At 39.2% G+C, this 20,637-nt stretch overlaps 1 protein-coding gene and 1 long non-coding RNA gene across 8 annotated transcripts in view; one reads left to right on the forward strand and one right to left on the reverse strand.

The window, feature by feature from the left end:
- Positions 1–20,637, forward strand: part of SLC38A4 (solute carrier family 38 member 4) — a 64,862-nt gene that overhangs the window by 23,918 nt on the left and 20,307 nt on the right. Inside the window, exons 1-4 of one of the 6 annotated variants that reach the window (XM_043494247.1) lie at positions 12,815–13,031; positions 13,356–13,417; positions 17,723–17,940; positions 19,642–19,732. In XM_043494247.1, coding sequence (XP_043350182.1) covers positions 17,822–17,940; positions 19,642–19,732 — 210 coding nt within the window. In that variant the 5' untranslated portion in view covers positions 12,815–13,031; positions 13,356–13,417; positions 17,723–17,821. Of the gene's footprint in view, positions 1–9,680; positions 9,826–12,814; positions 13,032–13,355; positions 13,418–15,820; positions 16,161–17,722; positions 17,941–19,641; positions 19,733–20,637 lie in introns of those variants that run through there. The other 5 variants (XM_043494251.1, XM_043494241.1, XM_043494238.1 and 2 more) reach the window with 5 other exon arrangements.
- The window catches only part of LOC122456172, a 48,102-nt gene that overhangs the window by 16,947 nt on the left and 10,518 nt on the right, over positions 1–20,637 (reverse strand). For both annotated transcript variants that reach the window (XR_006274875.1, XR_006274873.1), the window contains exons 3-4: positions 11,335–11,453; positions 11,046–11,250 (exon numbers count right to left, since the gene is read on the reverse strand). This is a non-coding gene — a long non-coding RNA (uncharacterized LOC122456172). The remainder of the gene's footprint in view (positions 1–11,045; positions 11,251–11,334; positions 11,454–20,637) is intronic.

Below are 20,637 nucleotides of genomic sequence, written 5' to 3' on the forward strand. Positions count from 1 at the left end.
CTTATTTCTATGAAATTTCCTGCGTTAAGAAAAAACGGCAGAAGTTCTACATTCAGGTTGTTGGTTTAGTGCTTGCAGCCTAATCATCACAGAGCTGCGGCCCATCTGACATCCTCAGAGCCATAGAGGTAGTATTGGATGCGGCCCACAGAATACATTGTGGGCCACATATGTGGCCCACAATGGTAAATAGGTTGAGAACCACTGGTTTAGCAGGAAACAGAAATAGAGTACAGGTTTAATGAAGTGTTTTGCGACCTTTTGATCAAAGGGTCTGTATAAATGCAGTGTACTTGTAATATATTAAAATAGGATTTTTATTACTTTGTTGTTATTTATTTATTTAATATTTATATTGCAGTATCTCCTAGAGGACACCTGGCTGGGGCACCATTGTGATAGTTCAGGGGTGGACAAACTGCCTATCTGACAGCTTGTTACATTTTTTAAAAGGCCCACCAATCCATGTGCACTACCAAAGTTATTCCTAGATTGCAAGTGGCCTGAGGGCCACATCAGGGTTGCAAAACTGTACGGAGGGCCAGGTAGGAAAAGCTGTGCCTCCCCAAACAGCCTGGTCCCCCCTGCCCCCTATCTGCCCCCTCCCACTTCCTGCCCCCTGACTGCCCCCCTCAGAACTCCCAACCCATCCAACTCCCCCTGCTCCTTGTCCCCTGACTGCCCCCTATCAAATCCCCCCCCGGTTCCCTGACTGCCCTGACCTATCCACACCCCCACTCCCTGACAGGCCCCCAGGACTCCCACACCTATCCAACCCACCCTGTTCCCCATCCCCTGACTGCCCCCCAGAACCTCCGCCCCATCCAACCCCCCCTGCTCCTTGTCCCCTGACTGCTCCCTCCCAGGACTCCCCACCCCCTATCCAACCGCCCCCTGATCCCTGACTGTGCCCTGGGACCTCCTGCCCCTTATCCAACCCCCCGGCTCCCCGCCCCCTTACCACGCTGTGGGGGAGCGGGAACAGTAGGGGAGGGGCCAGGGGCTAGCCTCCCTGCCCGGGAGCTGAAGGGCTGGGCAGGATGGTCCAGCAGGCCGGATATGGCCCACAGGCTGTAGTTTGCCCACCTCTGTGATAGTTACTGTACAAACATACAGTACATGAGAGTTCCTGCCTCAAAGAGTTTTAAGGACCTATAGTATAGAAGGAACGGAGAAACATAGTGGAATAAAATTTGATGTTTTAGGTCTAGGAGTCAGGAAGGAACTTGCCCCCATGCTGAACCTCTCAGAATTAGGGGAACTACTCGATCTTAAGAGCAAGATTGCTTCTTCTAAAACATCAGACACTGGCCAATGTCAAGGTAGGTGACTGAAGTTGATGGATCAATAGTTTGATGGGGAATGGCAAACTTCATAGTACGTTCAGTTTGATCAGAGCAAAAACATGTTTTCACAGGTTAAGAAAAAGAATACAAAAAACACATGTTAGTATACTAAATGTGATTTAGAGTCTAAAGAGCTGAGCCAGATTACTCTGTTTAAAGGGAAAAAATGCACATCCAGGCATAGTCTCCTATGACAATAATAATAATGAGCAATAACAATAATATGAATAATATTTTGTTATAAGCCATATGGTTCTCTGTTATTGCTGTAAAAGCTGATGAAGCATTACATAAAGCAACTAGCCATGGGAGTTAGAGGTTGTTGGAGAATACAAATACATGGAACTGACAGGGAAAAATACTCTTTCCAGAACTGAAATTTTAAAAGTTTAAACAAGAAACATAATAGAATATTTTCACATTAGACTACATTTTCTAGGGTAGTTTTTTTTCCCATTGTATTTTTACAAGAATTTAAATTTTATCATTAATTCTATTAATTAATAACCAATCTATCTTCAGTACATGTATGCTTCCATCACCATAGTATCTGAGCACCTCACAATTTTAATGTATTTATCCTCACAACATCCCTCTGAGGTAGGATTATCCCCATTTTACAGATGGGGAACTGAAGCACAGAGAGGCTAAGTGACTTGCCCAAGGTCACACTAAGCAGGGAATTGAACCTAAGTCTCCCAAGTCCTCTGTTGGTGCTCTAACCACTGGACTATCCTTCTCAGAGCCTATAGATCAACAGTGGGAATCTCTTTTGCACTAAGGCCCCTTTGAACTGCCAAACAGCGTAAAGGAGTTGTACTGTAAATGAAAATCAAGCCCCACTTTCACTTTCAGCTCTCTAATTATTAATTTAAGTAAACAGGGAAACCTTATAAATTGCCACAATCCACAGGTCTCCCAGGCCATTCTTTTTTTTTTCCCTTGTCTTTATTTTAGATTGTAAGCTTCTAAGTCCTTGTGCCTGATACAGAGCTGAAGCACTAGCATTGTCTATGTACCCAGTCATCTATCCCTATGTTGACTGAGTACATGTCAGCTCAGGACACGATGCAGAGATAAAATTTCTAAACACCATTAATAACTGCATTGTGAAGCAGCTACTCATGAAACCCACAAGGGGAGAGACAATTCCTGATTAAGTCCTAAGTGGAGCACAGGATCTGGTCCAAGAAGTGAATATAACTGAATTGCTCAGTAGTAGTGACTATATGTAATTAAATATATCATCCTTCTGGGGGTAGGGGGGAGAAGCCCTCCACTGTAGCATTTAACTTCAAAAAAGTGAACTAGACAAAAATGAAGACGCTAGTTAAATGGAAATTAAAAGGAACAGTCACAAGAATGAAATGCCTGCAAGCCTCATGGAAACTTTTTAAAAAACCATAATGGGGGCTGAAATTAAATGTGTACCCCAAATTTAAAAAAATAGCAAGAGGACCCCAAAAATGCCAATGTGACTAAACAGCATAAAAAGAGGTGGTTAGAGGCAAAAAGGCATCCTTTAAAAATTGGAAGTCAAATTCTACTGAGGAAAATAGAAAGGAGCATAAACTCTGGCAAATCAAGTGTAAAAGTATAATTAGGCAGGCCAAAAAAGAATTTCAAGAGTAACTAGGAAAAGACACAAAAACTAACAGCAAAAAAAAAAATCTAAGTACATCAGAGACAGGAAGAGTGTGAAACCATTAGTGAGGCCGCTGGATGATTGAGGTACTAAAAGAGAACTCAGGGAAGACAAGGCTGTTGCAGAAAGCTAATGAATTATTTGCATCTGTCTTCACTGCAGAGGATATTCCCACAGCTGAGCCATTCTTTTTAGGTGACAAATCTGAGGAACTGTCCCACAATAAGTTGTTGATAGAGAAGGTTTTGGAACAAATTGATAAATTAAATGTAATATGTCACCAGGACCAGATTAAATCATCCAAGAGTTCTGAAGGAACTCAAATCTGAAATTGCAGAACTACTGACTGTGGTATGTAACCTTTCACTTAAATCAGCCTCTGTACCAGATACTGGAGAATAGCTAATGTAACTCCAATTTTTAAAAAAGGCTCCAAAGGTGATCCTGGCAATTACAGGCCGGTAAGCCTAACTTCAGTATCAGGCAAATTGATTGAAACTCTAATAAATAACAGAATTATCAGATACACATATGAACATGATTTGTTGGGGAAGAGTCAACACAGCTTTTGTAAAGGGAAATCATGCCTCACCAATCTATTCAATTTTTTTGAGGGGTTCAACGAACGTCGACAAGGGTGATCCAGTAGATACAGTGTACTTGGACTTTCAGAAAGCCTTTGACAAGGTCCCTCACCAAAGGCTCTTGAGCAAAGTAAGGAGTCCTGGGATAAGATCCTCTCATGGATCAGTAACTGGTTAAAAGATGGGGTGGGGCGGGAAAAGGATAGGAATAAATGGTCAGTTTTCAGAATGGAGAGAGGTAAATAGTAGTCTCCCCCAAGGGTCTGTACTGGCACCAGTGCTGTTCAACATATTCATAAATGATTTGGAAAAAGGGGAAACAGTGAAGTGGCAAAATTTGCAGATGATACAAAATTGCTCAAGATAGTATCATAGAATATCAGGGTTGGAAGGGACCTCAGGAGGTCATCTAGTCCAACCTCCTGCTCAAAGCAGGACCAATCCCCAACTAAATCATCCCAGCCAGGGCTTTGTCAAGCCAGACCTTAAAAACTTCCAAGGAAGGAGATTCCACCATCTCCCTAGGTAACGCATTACAGTGTTTCACCACCCTCCTAGTGAAAACGTTTTTCCTAATATCCAACCTAAACCTCCCCCACTGCAACTTGAGACCATTATTCCTTGTTCTGTCATCTGCTACCACTGAGCACAGTCTAGATCCATCCTCTTTAGAACCCCCTTTCAGGTAGTTGAAAGCAGCTATCAAATCCCCCCTCGTTCTTCTCTTCCGCAGACTAAACAATCCCAGTTCCCTCAGCTTCTCCTCATAAGTCATGTGTTCCAGTCCCCTAACCATTGGCCTTCTTGGCAACAACGGCACACTGTTGACTCATATCCAGCTTCTCGTCCACTGTAACGCCTAGGTCCTTTTCTGCAGAACTGCTGCCTAGCCATTCGGTCCCTAGTCTGTAGCGGTGCATGGGATTTTTCCGTCCTAAGTGCAGGACTCTGCACTTGTCCTTGTTGAACCTCATCAGATTTCTTTTGGCCCAATCCTTTAATTTGTCTAGGTCCCTCTGTATCCTATCCCTACCCTTCTGTGTATATACCTCTCCTCCCAGTTTAGTGTCATCTGCAAACTTGCTGAGGGTGCAATTCACACCTTCCTCCAGATCATTTATGAAGATATTGAACAAAATCGGCCCGAGGACTCACCCTTGGAGCCCTCTACTTGATACCGGCTGCCAACATGGAGCCATTGATCACTATCTGTTGAGCCTGACAGTCTAGCCAACTTTCTATCCACGTTATAGTCCATTCATCCAGCCCACATTTCTTTAACTTGCTGGCAAGAATACTGTGGGAGACCGTGTCAAAAGCTTTGCTAAAGTCAAGGAACAACACGTCCACTGCTTTCCCCTCATCCACAGAGCCAGTTATCTCGTCATAGAAGGCAATTAGATTAGTCAGGCATGACTTGCCCTTGGTGAATCCATGCTGACTGTTCCTGATCGCTTTCCTCTCCTCCAAGTGCTTCAGAATTGATTCCTTGAGGACCTGCTCCGTGATTTTTCCATGGACTGAGGTGAGGCTGACTGGCCTGTAGTTCCCAGGATCCTCCTTCTTTCCTTTTTTAAAGATGGGCACTACATTAGCCTTTTTCCAGTCATCCGGGACTTCCCCTGATCGCCATGAGTTTTCAAAGATAATGGCCAATGGCTCTGCAATCACATCCGCCAACTCCTTTAGCACTCTCAGGTGCAGCGCATCAGACCCCATGGACTTGTGCTCGTCCAGCTTTTCTAAATAGTCCCGAACCACTTCTTTCTCCACAGAGGGCTGGTCACCTCCTCCCCACGCTGTGCTGCCCAGTGCAGCAGTCTGGGAGCTGACCTTGTTCATGAAGACAGAGGCAAAAAAAGCATTGAGTACATTAGCTTTTTCCACATTCTCTGTCACTAGGTTGCCTCCCTCATTCAGTAAGGGGCCCACACTTTCCTTGACTTTCTTCTTGTTGCTAACATACCTGAAGAAACCCTTCTTGTTACTCTTAACATCTCTTGCTAGTTGCACCTCCAGGTGTGATTTGGCCTTCCTGATTTCACTCCTGTATGCCCGAGCAATATTTTTATACTCTTCCCTGATCATTTGTCCAATCTTCCACTTCTTGTAAGCTTCTTTTTTGTGTATAAGATCAGCAAGGATTTCACTGTTAAGCCAAGCTGGTCACTTGCCATATTTACTATTCTTTCTACACATCGGGATGGTTTGTCCCTGTAACCTCAATAAGGATTCTTTAAAATACAGCCAGCTCTCCTGGACTCCTTTCCCCCTCATGTTATTCTCCCAGGGGATCCTGCCCATCAGTTCCCTGAGGGAGTCAAAGTCTGCTTTTCTGAAGTTCAGGGTCCGTATTCTGCTGCTCTCCTTTCTTCCCTGTGTCAGGATCCTGAACTCGACCATCTCATGATCACTGCCTCCCAGGTGTAGCTGTTGCCTACAATTCAAGAAAGAGATCTTGGAATCATTGTGGATAGTTCTCTGAAAACATCCACTCACTGTGCAGTAGTAATAAAAAAAATTAACAAAATGTTAGGAATCATTAGAAAAGGGATAGATAATAAGACAGTAAATATCATAATGCCACTATACAAATCCATGATTCGCCAACACCTTTAATACTGCCTGAAGCTCTGGTCATCCTGTCTCAAAAAAGATATATTAAAATTGGTAAAGGCACAGAGAGGGGCAATGAAAATAATTAGGGGTATGGAACAGCTTCCATATGAGGAGAGATTAAAAAGCTTGGGACCATTCAGCTTAGAAATGAGACAACAGAGGGAGGAGAGGAGAATATGATAGAGGTCTATAAATTCATGAATGGTGTGGAGAAAGTAAATAAGGAAGCATTATTTACCCATTCATATAACACAAGAAATAGAGGGCACTCAAAATTAATAGTCAGCAGGTTTAAAACAAAAGGAAGTACTTCTTTACACAAGGCACAGTCAGCCTATGGAAATGGTTGACAGAGGATGCTGTGAAGGCCAAAACTATAACTGGGTTCAAGAAAGAATTGGTCCATCAATGGCCATTGGCCAAGACAGTCAGGGATGCAATCCCATGCTGAGTGTCCCTAAGCCACTAACTGCCAGATGCTGAGACTAGAAGACAGGGGGATGGATCACTCAATAATCACCCTGTTCATTCCCTTTGAAACATCTGACATTGGCTGCTGTTGGAAAACAGGATACTGGGTTTGATGGACCATTGGTCTGCCCCAATACGGCCATTCTTATGTTCTAATAATTATAATGTATGTCTATATCTTAAGTGCTACAATATATTACATTTTCAAAGTGCTAAATCAGTATAAACAGTGGTATTACTCTACTGCAAATTTTGCTAATGATAAGGAATTCAGATTGTTTCCATTGACTGATTTAGATCTCATTTCATCTTAAATAGAAAAGGTAAAGAGTCCTACATAGAAAAAGTAGATCAGTGTCTTCAAGAAGAAGAATGGTCAGACTAATAGTTATCTGTTTTAGTAAGTTGCAAAAAAATTATCTGATTGACAGTAGGACTGAAAAACTGAAAAAGGAAAGGCCAGTTTGTGGATAGCCTGCACATACATGGGATAGAGGATGATATGTAGGCATAACTACAGTCCTTGCATTCAGAGAGGCACAAGCACTGCTCAGGGTAAAAGTCTGCCACAAAATTTTATTACCCCTTATAAATTGGGTAGGTGAGGTTCTGTGGCTTGCAATGTGCAGGAAGTCAGACTAGATGATTATGATGGTCCCTTACAACATTAAAGCCTGGTGAGTCTATGATGGAAGAGAAAATATTCAGCTACGATCTTGTCACTTCTCTAGCAGCCAGCACACTTTGCCCCACATGGACAGGAATGCAAGATGCACCCTTTCGAAAGGCATAGCAGCAATTTCCCTTCTGCTCCCAAAGACACTGGGCTTGTGTAATCCACACACCTCCTGGGTGTGATGTTCTGTCCCCTGTAGTGGCACCAAGACCATTTAGAGCAGGGGTGGGCAAACATTTTGGCCCGAGGGCCACATCTGGGTATGGAAATTGTATGGCGGGCCATTAATGCTCACAAAATTGGGGGTTGGGGTGAGGGCTCTGGGGTGGGGCCAGAAATGAGGTTTTTGGCCAATGGTAGCTGAAGGGGCAGCACTTGGGGTGGGGGCAGTGGGCGGAGTCCCCTGGCTGCCCCTATGCCTAGGAGCCGGAGGGAGAACATGCCGCTGCTTCTGGGAGCCGCGCGGAGCCCTGGACCCCGCTCCCCAGCGTGAGCTCAAGGGCCAGATTAAGACATCTGAAGGGCTGGATGTGGCCTCCGGGCCATAGTTTGCCCACCCTGATTTAGAGAGAGAGAAAGCAATTAACGAGTCTGCTCTACAGCCTTAGCTAACAGCCAGTTGACTTTTAGCTCATACAGTAGAGGCTTATGCACTAAGCTCCTGAGGTCCCAGGTTTGATTCCTCCCCCTGACAACCGGGGTCTGTCAGTGTTACAAGAGGGGGCTCATCCGGGATTTTAACTCGGAAGTCTCTGAAGCTCAGGACGCGCTTCCTCAGCTAGGGGAAGTATGTAACCCACACACCTCCTGGGTGTGGTGTTCTGTCCCCTGTAGTGGCACTGAGACCATTTAGAGAGAGAGAAAGCAATTAATAAGTCTGCTCTACAGCCTTAGCAAACAGCCAGTTGGCTTTTAGCTCATGTGGTAGAGGCTCATGCACTAAGCTCCAGAGGTCCCAGGTTTGATCCCGCCTATTGATGACGGGGGTCTGTCGGCATTACATTTGCATGAGACAAAACGCTCCTGCTGAGTTACTGGGTCTGTACACCACTCGCTACCAAGGACACTGATTAAAAGCCACAGTTTAGCCCAAGATGTCATTCCAAAAAACTCATTTATCTAATAATCCTTTTCCTTCAACTGCTGAAATCATTACTTCAAGTTAGCTTTCAGCCATAACTATTACATGAGTTTGGGAAAGGGGTTAAGGGAAAAACGTAGGTGTTTGTTCTCTTATTACCACAAAAGGGAGCTCTCTGGTGGTGTAGTGTGAAGTGATTTGGTGAATGGGGAGCTAGAGTATCAATTCAAAATAGACAGATGTAAAAGGCCTGTAATATCTGCAAGTAACTATCAAATCATGGCTGTAGGGTAATTTTGGGTTCCCTATACATCATATCTCAGTATTTCTGTAATTATTTTATTTACATACCTTTACAAATAAAATAATTACAGAAATACTGGCCAATTACCACCCAGCTATGCTACTTGTTGATTGTTCCTATACCTTACAGCTATGTCTGTTTTTTTGTAGAACGGGGACTGCTTTCTCTCTTTTTTGTAAAGCACCTAATACATCATGGACACTTACAGAATACAAATAATAGCCAGAAGCTTGCAATGAGAATTCCCTGGGTGGACCCCCTGCATCTGTGCAGTTCTCAGTGCAGGATCAGGGCCAATAATAATCATCCTAACAATGTAGGATGTTCTTGAGTGTGTTGCAAAAAGAATATATTTTTGTAACAAGTTATCTGAAAAATTGGCTTCACTGAAGTAGTCTATTATTTTAGGGGATGGAACAACAAGAAGCCCTGGGGTGAAAGTCTAGAGAGTACATTTATGTCTGTTACTGGAAGCATTCAAACAAGAACATGTTTTGCATTCAGTCACAATTTATTTTCTGAATATTCTTTTAAATATTTTGCATTTATTAATGTATGTCCCCACTATCTGCTTTTGACTTCTGCTTGAAGAATCTAGCAACAATAAATCCTTATAATTGGTGACATCATGGCTCATTACAATACAGAGACATTGTAATGTCATAAACAAATACTGTAGGACATCTATATCACACTTAAAATGGAAAGCTAACTTCCAAAGGTCTATTGGCAAACACATTAATATATATGAAATATAACTATATTCAGAAATTAGTGCTGAATGTGAGGAACCAGCTTTCTTAAGTAAAGGTGAATCACCCAAATTTTATATTATCTGTTGTAGACATTCCTCAATGAACTTTGGAGTATTCCTGGATATTTCTTCTTTTAACATTTGCTCTGTTATAAACGGACTGGTGCAAACTTGGAGATGAAAAGACTAATATTGTACAGGAGACTCTGAGTTCCACCAAAGTCTTTCACTTTTTCGATGTGAGAAATGCAATGTTGCTGCTTCCCTCAGAATATTTCAAGGTCATTCTGTGGCAGAAAAGCTAGTGAACCTTGTCAAGTATTCTTGATTTTGTTCAGCAAAATTGTAAGTATTAACAGGGGTTCATTTAAATAAATGTGTATTTCCCTCTCACTGTTTGGGTTGTTATGTACATAACTGTATAGACCAAGATCAGAAGATCTGTTTTGTCCTGTGATTCTTTATCAGGCAAAACTCCCACTGAAATCAATGGACTATTGAATTCTTCCAAAAGAAATACATGATTTGGCCCTTTCTTTGTATATTGCTTGACATAAAGTATAGAATGGGATTTATCTAGGACTGAAACACTCTCTACAGAGAATGTATTCTAATCCTTTTAAAATGTGGAGGGGGGGGGGGGTGAGAGAGAGATCCTTTTATGACATCTGTACTAATATCCAGATAGGCTTATAGTTCACTAATGAACAGGACCAATTATTATACAAAATTAAAGTTTGCTTTTTCTTTAAAGTTTTATTTTGGTTATTTGTGTGATGACAGTTGTTAGAAAGTGGTGGCCCAATTCTGTTGTCCAGTGAAACCTCCTGTGACTTCAGTGGGAATATTGCTAGTGCAAAGAACCACAGACTTGGGACCTAAGTCTTTATCAAAATGGTACCTTACTTAAAGTAACTAATGACTCATTTTCATTCTGGGTCAAATGCTGCTTGCCTTGCACACACAAGCAGTGCTGTTTAGCAATGGAACTACTCATGCGAGTCAGAAGTGCAACATTGGCCCAAAATGGGCATATTGTAATTGAATTTAAAAAGAAAAAGAAATTACAGGTGAGAGTGGATTTTCCTGTGAAAATGCTAATGAAATAATAGTTAAACATTTAACAAAATGCAACGTTCTGGAAACAAGGACAAACTCTATTTTCGTGAAAACATCTCCTGCACCATTAGGATCCCCACAAGCTCAAATACCATAATGTGGTTTACCCCATCAATATTATATATCATCATCTGTCATCAAAGCAAGTTTTGATTGACCAATGGTTCATTCAAATGATGGCATAAATTCTTATCTTATTAAAAATGGCTGTTAGGTTTTAATGAGGTGGCCTACATAAACTGAAAGTCCTGGTAGTTGTGAACGTGTGAGAGGCATTTTGTTCGCACTTGCAAGCCATTTCAAGTACTGCTAATATTGGCTGATCCTTCACCCAACTGAAGACTGTACACGCTGTCAAGTATTAAGGTTACCAACTGGCACTGGTTACCACCACTAGTAGTAACTCAGTTTTCAACCGGAGAAACAGAGCTCTTCCGCATACAAACCTTGTAAATACAGAAGATAGTTGAGCTGATGCCTCCATCTTCTAGCCTTTCCATGTCTGAGGGTCCACTTCAAACCTCCTGAACAGATAAGATCTGTAATGGATATTTGGAGTGTTGATGCCAGGACCACCAGACAAGCTTTCTCTGAAAGGATATCTTTTCAGTTTTGTAGCTGTGTTGGTCCCAGGATATTAGAGAGACAAACCTGAAGAAGAGCTCTGTGTAAGTTCAAAAGCTTGTCTCTCTCACCAGCAGAAGTTGGTCCAATAAAGGGTATTACCTCACCCACCTTGTCTCATCTTTTCAGGGGTAGGTCTGGGAGTTGGTCCTGGAGTTAAGTGACCCGATGCTGTCCTAGGGACTCCATCCAATGGTAATGAACCCGTTAATAAGGGCAGGCTAGCATCGCTATGATTGTGGGAGAAAGAAAAGAAAGTCACTCTTTTGAGTCCTCCTAACTTGGCTATATATAGAAGGTCACGGCAGATTACTAAATGGTAGAACTCATGTTCTTAGTATTTAAAAAATAAATGAAAGCTAATCTTGATATATATTTTTTTCAGTTAGGTCAAAAAATAATTAAAAGTAATTTTTACAGCTGCTCCTGAGTTGATATTATGTTTATTGCTGAATTCCCCTGCCAGGTTTTCTGGTTTGCAATCACATTTTCATTTGTTTAAAGAAATGTTTTTCTCTCCCCCGTTGCTGCACAAAACACCATATAAACAACAGGGGGAAATGGTAAAACTGACTACACCCAGTTTACAAAGTAAACAAACTGAAAATCAATACTTTTTTCCTCTAATCTCTTTCAGTTACAGTAATATTAGGGTTTACTTGTAACAATAGTAGTTACAACATTTTGGGGCAGAATTGTGATTTTTAAGTTGACTGGGGTCTATTAAATTTTTAAATGACACAGGCTCTTTTGGACAGGTTTTCAATAATGTTTTTTATTTGTATGACTTAGCTCTCCCCCATTAAAAAATGACTAAGAGAGTGTATGTGTGTATTTACAAAGCCAATTTTAATCGAGGGAGTATAATGCTTTCCATAAAATTAAAATAATGAAACACCCTCCTAACTCGCATCTTCTCTAACATACAATCAGTGGTTTGATCACTATTCCCATATAGTTTATTAAGAATTATTATAATTATTATTCAGTTAGATAATGGAGCACAAATCCTAAATTGTGTAATTGATATATTGAAATGTAGCTTCTCCTCAAGTATGTGTTTCAAATAAATAAATAATATTTAATACTTCCCATATATAGTGCACTACATATATTAGAATGAATCCTTGCAGCAGCCCTAGGAGGTAAATAATTACAGTAAATAGTCACCATTTTCCAGATGGGGAAACTACCACAAACACAGACCAAACAATATGTCAAAGACCACACTCTATGGCCCCAATCCTGCCTAGGTAGAACTCAGTTAAGGATCTGGACCTAATTCAGTGGTAGACTGGGAATGAGAACACAGACGCCCTGGCTATAGGTCCTAAACCATACTGTCACTCACTTTCCTAACTAAATTGTGTTACTGTAACTTTGATGCTGATGAAAAATTAGCTTAAAAATATTGTCTCTCTTCCTTGAGCATTGAGATTAGCAAACTAAAATAACAAGGTAATCTACATCATCCTGACTATGACACAAGTCTAGGTAAAACTTTCTGCAGATATGCGTTTTGTTAGAACGCCAAGCTCAGAGTGCAAATACCTCTGATGACTGATGTTTGCACCAGTAAATTGATTTACCTTTTTTTTTTTTTAAAGAGCTGACGCAAGTTTGACAAAGGGAGGTGTTGGGGTATCGTTGTTGCTGATTGGTTCATCCGATACACTCCCATTTGTCTTTAAATGATTGTCCAGCTGCACAAGGACTCAGATGAGCCAACTTTCTATTACAGGTGCAAGTTAAGATATCACTTGCTTAGAAAGCAAGCAAGCAAGCAAGCAAACGTGTTTGATTTGGAGGTAAACCTAAAAATGTACCTTTACAGTGTCTATTCATTTTATTGTATACTTCTTCCACTTAACACATTTTAAACTGAAGAATTTGAGAAAACTTTGTGCAAATGTAATTCATTTGTAAATTTAAATGAAGTGTGAAGAACTGGCAGTTAAGATTTGCTATACTGTAGTTATAATTGGCATTAGCAGATGTATTTGTTTTTACATCAGGCATGAAATTCAGTCCCCTTTTTTGGACAGAAAATCAAATCTAAGAAAGAAATGAAACAGCAGGAGATTTCTAAAGTTGACCAGTTAATTAGGAATGATATGCTCGTGTTCTTTTAGGGCCTCTGGTTAACTACTGAGAATTTTTATCAAGACTCTTGGTTTACCTGGCTAATATTCAAGTAAGTACATGAATATGAAAATAAATTGTTCATTTTAATTGTGTGTTTACTTTAAGATAGCAATTATGGCTCTTTTCATCTTCAAATTGCTTTAGAAACAACATTAATTATTTAAATGCATTGTCGTTGAGACTAAGAGTCAGGAAAATCTACTTATTCATATACAGTGATAGGACATAAAAGTACTAGCCATTGCAAAATGCTTGAAAATGCAACTGTTAGGCAAATAAGGCGAGGTCACAGATAAACCTAATTGATAAACCTCAACTTATTCAGAATCCAAGATGCAACACAGAAATTAAATCAAAATTGCTATGAAATAAAATGGAAAAACAAGTTCATGTTTTTCTTAAATGTTTCATTACATATTAAAAAGCAATTTGAACACATTTTCCAAGTACCTTTTAAAAAATTATGTTCTATTCTAAAGCAAAGCAGATGAACTTGACACTAGGTTTTGAGAGAAATATTGCTTTAGAGGGGTAATGCTTTGTGCGTCCAATATTTTCATTTTAATGTAATATCTTAAAAGAAAAAATCATCCTTTTGTTTCAGTCTGCCTTCTTGTTCCACAAGAAGCAGCAAAAGCCTAGGCATGTTATAGCTGGATTTAAGGAACATAGTTAAGCTAGTAGATTTTTCTGACATGTATACCTAAGGGAAAAAAATAGTATTGGTCTAAAATAAAAGAAGTAGCTGGTGTATAATACTGCCGCTTAGCACAGCATTAGCAGTTATTCCCTTTTTTTATGTCTATGCCTTTAGAAGTGCTTTGTGGGGAAAAGACATTGTTTCTAAACATTGTAGCTTGTACTTCTTAAGGTAGCAACAGCAATACACAGCGGTGGCTGGCAGCTGAGTATGTGAAATCTGTTTTACATCTTTGACATATAGGCCAGCTATTGGAAGATTGGGATTTTATGTGCACAGTGTATTTTATGTGAATAGATTCTTTTGAAGGTGAAGCGCATCAGAGATTTTGAACATGCAGGATTTTTTTCCACCCTAGATACAAGTTAAAAATAGGTTTGCCTGTAGTTACTTGTCTGAGGTGATCATATTTCAGAAGTTTGCACAATAAATAACTGATTCCACACAGATTTGGGTAAGATTAACTAGCATTTCAATGCATTCACTGCCTTGCATAAAATATGCCTTGGAAATATTTATACATTTCTGGAAAAAATTGACCTTCCAATCATGTGAATAAATAACATAGATTCTGCAAATACTTATGCAAGTGCCCAAGTTTACTTACATGAGTAGTCCCAGTGATTTCAACAAAATTTCTCATATGAGTAAAAAGTTATATATACATATTTGCAGGACTGGGACCTAAGGACTGCACTGTAAAAAGTCTGTAATCTGCAAAATACATGGTAGCAACAAAATATATATACACATATTAATTAGTAGTCTTTTTAATTAAATAAAGATGTATACAATTGCAGAGAGAAAAGGTGAGTGAGGCAATATATTTTATTAGACCAACTTCTGTTGGGGAAAGGGACAAGTTGTCAAGCTACACAAAACTCTTCTTCAGCTCTGTACAGCTGTAAAGTTTGCCTCTTCCATCAACAGAAGATGGTCCAATAAAAGATATTACCTCATCTGCCTTGTCTCTCTCCTATCCCGGGTCCAACACAGCTACAACAGCACTGCAAACTACAATTTAAGATTTCATTATGTATGAGAAGTGTTCCGAGTAAGGAACGCTATCCTGACAGAATGACTGATTAATTTTTTTCAGAATAAATGCCCATGGAATTGAGGTGCAGCAATGTGCTAGTCTTCAGTTAGGCCCTGATCCTGCAAGCCCTTATGCATGAGAGTAGCTCTGGGCATGTGCGTATTCCCATGGAGTCTGGAACTACTCACATGCCCAAAGTTACTTGTGTATACGCAAGAGTTTGCAAGACTGGTGACCTGGAGAGAAGCATTTCAACAACTTAAGGGTCCAATCCCCCAAACACTGATGAAGATCAAGGGAACTACTTGTGGTAATAAGCACTACACTCATTAGTAAGTGTTTACAGGATTGGGACCTAAAATTGATGATGATTCAGTACTAAGCGCCTGATCCTTAAAACATAAGTAATTTTACAGTCCTTTGAGACAATAAGTAAAATGACTCACTTAAGTAAGTGTTTGAAGGATCAGCCTTTAAAATAGAACCTACACCCTAATAATATTTTTCTGTCATATTCTTCTTTCCTTTCCAAATATAGTACAGACTGTGCAGTACAGAATTTCTCTCTTAACTTAATCTCTGTGTAAATTAATCCATGGTAATGTTTCTGCTACACTGTTCTCTTTGTTCCACAACACTAAAATAATCAGTATAGCAGGGCTGATACAATTGGAAGAATATTGCTAAAGTGAGCATTTGTTAGTGTTCACAACAGAGATTTTCTCCATCACTGGCAGGTTGTGTTTGATTGCCTGATTTTTGTAGATATAGATTTAAAATAAGCATCTGGATACTATATGAATCTGCTTCTTGGAACGCAAAAAAAGTTTGGTTTTAGAGGTACTGTTATGAATGAGTTTACCATTGACTCAGCAAGGACCCAGTTCTTTTCTTTACTTCATCTGGAGTTATTCATGTCCTCAGTGGGCAAAATCAGACCCTTGGAATGTAAGCCTGCCTAGCTATCTCTGACCTAATGCCAGATTCAGTAATCAGTCTCAGTCTAAGTGCTGGAGTGGCAGCAGAAAGAAATAAACAGAGCAGCTATCTCTGGTAGGAAATTGGCAAAAACCTTGATATTCTTTTGCTTTTCAATTATTAGATAAAAATAAATGTTACTAGACTAAGGTAATTTATTGTAGCTTTTGACACAAGGTCAATTTGAGCTCCAGTGTTGGTGTTTAAAGTTTACATTTACATTTTACACACACATTTTAATGTTGTGCTGCTCAAAATAAGTTTGAGACTGCAGATGTTAGGAATGGCATATTAATGACTATATAGACTAGTGAAGGTTTGGTAATTAAGTGAGTAACTAAACATCCATGAATGCAAAAACTGGAGAATTTTTAATAAGTAATTGCAGGCTTAGGGCTAGAGTAAAGCAAAAATAGAATGCTGCTTGCGCTGCGTTTTTTAATACTAATTTGTATTCTGCAATGTTTCTAGGCATTTAATTATAGCATTAAGAATACAGTATTTTATTTTCTGGCACACAACTCAGGAAATATATGGTGGATTCTTTTAATGTGTTATACTGGGAGGCACAAGGATAAAGAGTCAGGGGTCCATAGTTCAGTAACCAGCTATATGACTTGCAGCCAGTCCCTTAATCTCTCTATGCCTTTGTTTCTCCATCTGTGAAATGGGGATACTATTATTAAGTCATTTTGGTAAAGCACTTTCAGAAGGAAAAAAATGCTGTACAACTGCATAATATTAGTGGTTTATTATGAAACTTGGGAATGAGTAAACAAATGTAAAAGTGTGTCTGTAAACTGAGATTGTAAGCATAAACTCATGTTAATGCCAAAGACAAATCATCATACTATTTATATTCTAGAGTATATGGTTTATATTGGGCCATATACAAAGATGATTATTTATCCAGATGATTATTATTATTTATCCAGACCCTCTCTTGTGAGAATAAAGGCATATTAAATTGTGTAAATATGTAATAATTCTGTTTGAGAGATAGTTTTAAATTATATAAACTATCTAAAAGTTTTGATGGACAAGTATTAAACTGAGATGTGATAGGGTGAAGTGCATTGTGCAGCCAGCAGCAGCTTGATTATTTTTAACATGTAGCCATAGTTATCTAGCAATATATGTTTCAAGACACCAAGTGTTTCCTTCAGAAAAATAATTTGACTGTAATGTCTTCATAGGATGGTCAGTAAAGTTTATATATACCATTTACCTATCAACAACCCAACCCTGATATATTTAATCTCAGGTTAAGGGTGCATCTTAATGATTATCCACGATATCAATTAAAAAGCAAAATAATTTTTGCCAGATTTTACATTAAATCTGTTTACAATGAGTTTTTTTATAGATAAACTATATATACCTGTGTTTTATTATTATTCTAGGAGAGGTTGGAAACCTATTGTGTAGGTCTGTCATCTTACATTTTGAGAAAGACCGAGTAGAAAGATGCTGTTTAAAAAAAGAGTTTTGTGCTTGTATTTATCAAGAATTTTCCCAATCTGCAGCAGTTGCCTCCCTTAATGTTATTACAAAGAACAAACACAAACAGAGTGAATCACACTCATTTATCTAATTTGAGGAAAATTCTAATGAGTTATTTTGTGATCTGTTTGCAGAACAGAGTGTTCTGAAAGTTAACACATGGTGGAGAGAACCTGTAAGCAGAAGGTACAGTATTGTTTACACTGTAGAAACTAGAAGCGCTGACCACTCAAATGGATCGCATGGAACTGCAAAATGTCAACATCAAACTTGATGAGGAGAGCAATAGCGGAGAAAGCATTGAAGATAGCTACACTGATATAATAGATCCAGAAAAAGCTACTATTAGCAGGTATGTACTTGAATAAAAATGGGTTTATGTTCAGTCTAAAAAGAGGTAATCAAAGACTAACAGATGCACCAGGATTTTATTTATGGCATCCTGAAATTAAATTCAGATTAGATCACAAATTAAAACTAGTTTGATTGTTTAGTGGCTATTCCCCAAATCACAAAATTACTGCACTCTTTGACATGATTATCCTTGTAAGTAGAATAGCTGAGATATTCAAAGTCAATAGTGAGATGTATTGGTAAAAATCTGTGCTGAGATTTGCCAGCACTGACTGTCCAGTTCATGACTCTGAACACAAGCTGTCCAATATCATAAACACTCAGTTCTCATAATACCTTTATATTTATAAAGGCAATTACAGGGTTCTTTGACACCTAGATTCATATAATTACTGAGTTTTAGGACATTGTTTTCACTCAGAATTGTTTGTTTGCAATTTATATGATCAGAGGTCTCTTAGTTTTAAAACATGTAGTCTTCAAACTAATTTCAAGACAAAGCAATGGCCTATTAAATATGCAATTTCAATGTGAAAGTTTTATACAGAGAAGCAGTTTATTTCTTCTTTTACTTTACTCCTTATTAATAGAAAAATTTCTAGAGAATGTCTCCATTAAGACCAAGAAATCAAATAGAAATCCAATGATTCTCTGAGCTAAAGTTAATATTGAGTGTTAAGAAACATCACAATTTTAAGTCCTGCTTTACTGAGGCAAAACTTCAGTAAAAATCAGTAGGAACAGGCGGGTTCTGAGCAACACTGAATTCAATTTAACTCTTAAATAATATATTTCTTCATTGCCTCTAAACATAGCCATGAGCCAAAGTTCAGGTCTGGATCCAAACTTTGGCAAATAGGGGAGATCTAGGTTTTCACACTGATCCTCTGTAAAGATAAGGTTTACCTGGAAAGTCAACTCAAATATTCCCCAGGTGTGTTTGGATCCTGTAGTTCCATTTAGGTTCATATCAATATCTTCTATTTTAAGGCCCTGGTCTTGCAATTAAATCTGCTAGTGTTGATCCCTGCACCTCTAGAATGCTCTAGGGGTTCTACGCTAGCAGATCTGAGTATAGGATCAAGATCTAAAGACAAATAATACATAAGAGTTTAGATATGGTACATACATTTTGTTGGTGGGAAGTGGTTTTGCTTTATATCAGTAAACAATAGCAATTCTTCCAGGGTGGGGTTAACAGTGATAGGGTTCACAGAAATGTGTTTTGAGGAGGGATTAGAAATGGAGAGGTGGATACTTGGGTATACAGGGCTTCTGAGGTAAAGGGTAGCCTGCAAGAATGTAAATAAAATGAACAGGATGTATGATACTGGGAAGGAAAATGCTGCTAAGGAAGGCAGCACTGTTGATAGAAGTTGGGAGGTGCATTCAAAGCTACGAATCTGCCATGTGTGGTTTAGACTCTTTTAAAACTAAACAAAGTTCGTAGGCCCAATCCTGAGTGTCTCGTTCAGTTTTAATTCAGTGCTTCCTTCAATAAAACTCCCATTGACATCTGTGGGAGTTTTGCTAGAGAAAACACTGAATAAAACTGAGTAAGGAGTTTTGAATACAGGGCCTGACTGATGCAGTTGGAGTCTTTCCATTGATTCCAGCGAGCACTGAATTGGACTCTTAGTCTCTTGTATGTAGTAAACTTATTTATTGTTTTCTTATTTTGCTATTTTTGTGTGTTCAGTCAATTTGCTAATGATGATGCAGAAAGTCAGAAGTTCCTTCCGAATGGATTTCTGGGCAAAAAGAAATTGGCAGACTATCAGGAGGAATATGTAAGTTTATTATTAGTTTTTAAGTAATAGAAACAGGAATATAGGAAAGTAGGGACAATCTACATGAGTATCTTTGCAAACGTAAACAGCGTTACTGCAAAGCTCACCAAAGAATCTTACCAGCATATTCTGTTTATTTCTCCCTTAGTCGAGTGGTTACGATTTGGCTGCCTGGATCGTTTAAAGTATTAAATCATGGCTCTTCTCTGCCTATAAACATGGCATCACAAGCTTCTACGTGGATTGTGTCTCAGTGATTTCTAGATAAAATATGCTCTGTTTCATGTACCCCGGCATTTTCTTTCCAACTACCAGCCCTGCAAACTCACTCTAGCATCTGATAATTAAGCTGGGTCTTTCTTTCTTCCCTGCCAACCCCAGTAGTAAAGGTTCCTTTGACTAAATGTTGCCCTCAATAACTCTGTGCCAGGCCATTGGCCCAGAAGGTCCAGTAACAACTATTAGCTTTAAATTGACTTACACAGGTGTTACTGAGGGTAATGTTCGGCCCACAGAATATCTATTACTGCTAATGGTATAGAAGCTTGAATTTTAAATGTCATATTCAAACTTTCAGGTAGTTAGAAAGAAATCTTGTAAACCTGTAAACGGAGCAAATAAACATGCATCCAGCAGTTTCAATTTTAGTCACATTTCAGTTTACAGCCAGACTTTGACGTGATCAGTTTAAAACAGTGGGGCCAGATGTGATCTTATTTACACCAGTCTTAGGCCCCAATCATGCAAGTGTATACATGCTTAGCTTTACACACAAGTAGTCCTACTGAACTCTAAAGGACTTCTCCCATGGGCAAAGTTAGGAATGTGTCTAAGGCCTGGATGCACAAAGGGAGTTAGGCATTGTGATGCTGAACAACACAGCACCTATATTTTAGGCATCTAGA

This window comes from Dermochelys coriacea, chromosome 1, assembly GCF_009764565.3.
Source record: "Dermochelys coriacea isolate rDerCor1 chromosome 1, rDerCor1.pri.v4, whole genome shotgun sequence".
In the NCBI taxonomy this organism is placed as follows: Eukaryota; Metazoa; Chordata; order Testudines; family Dermochelyidae; genus Dermochelys; species Dermochelys coriacea.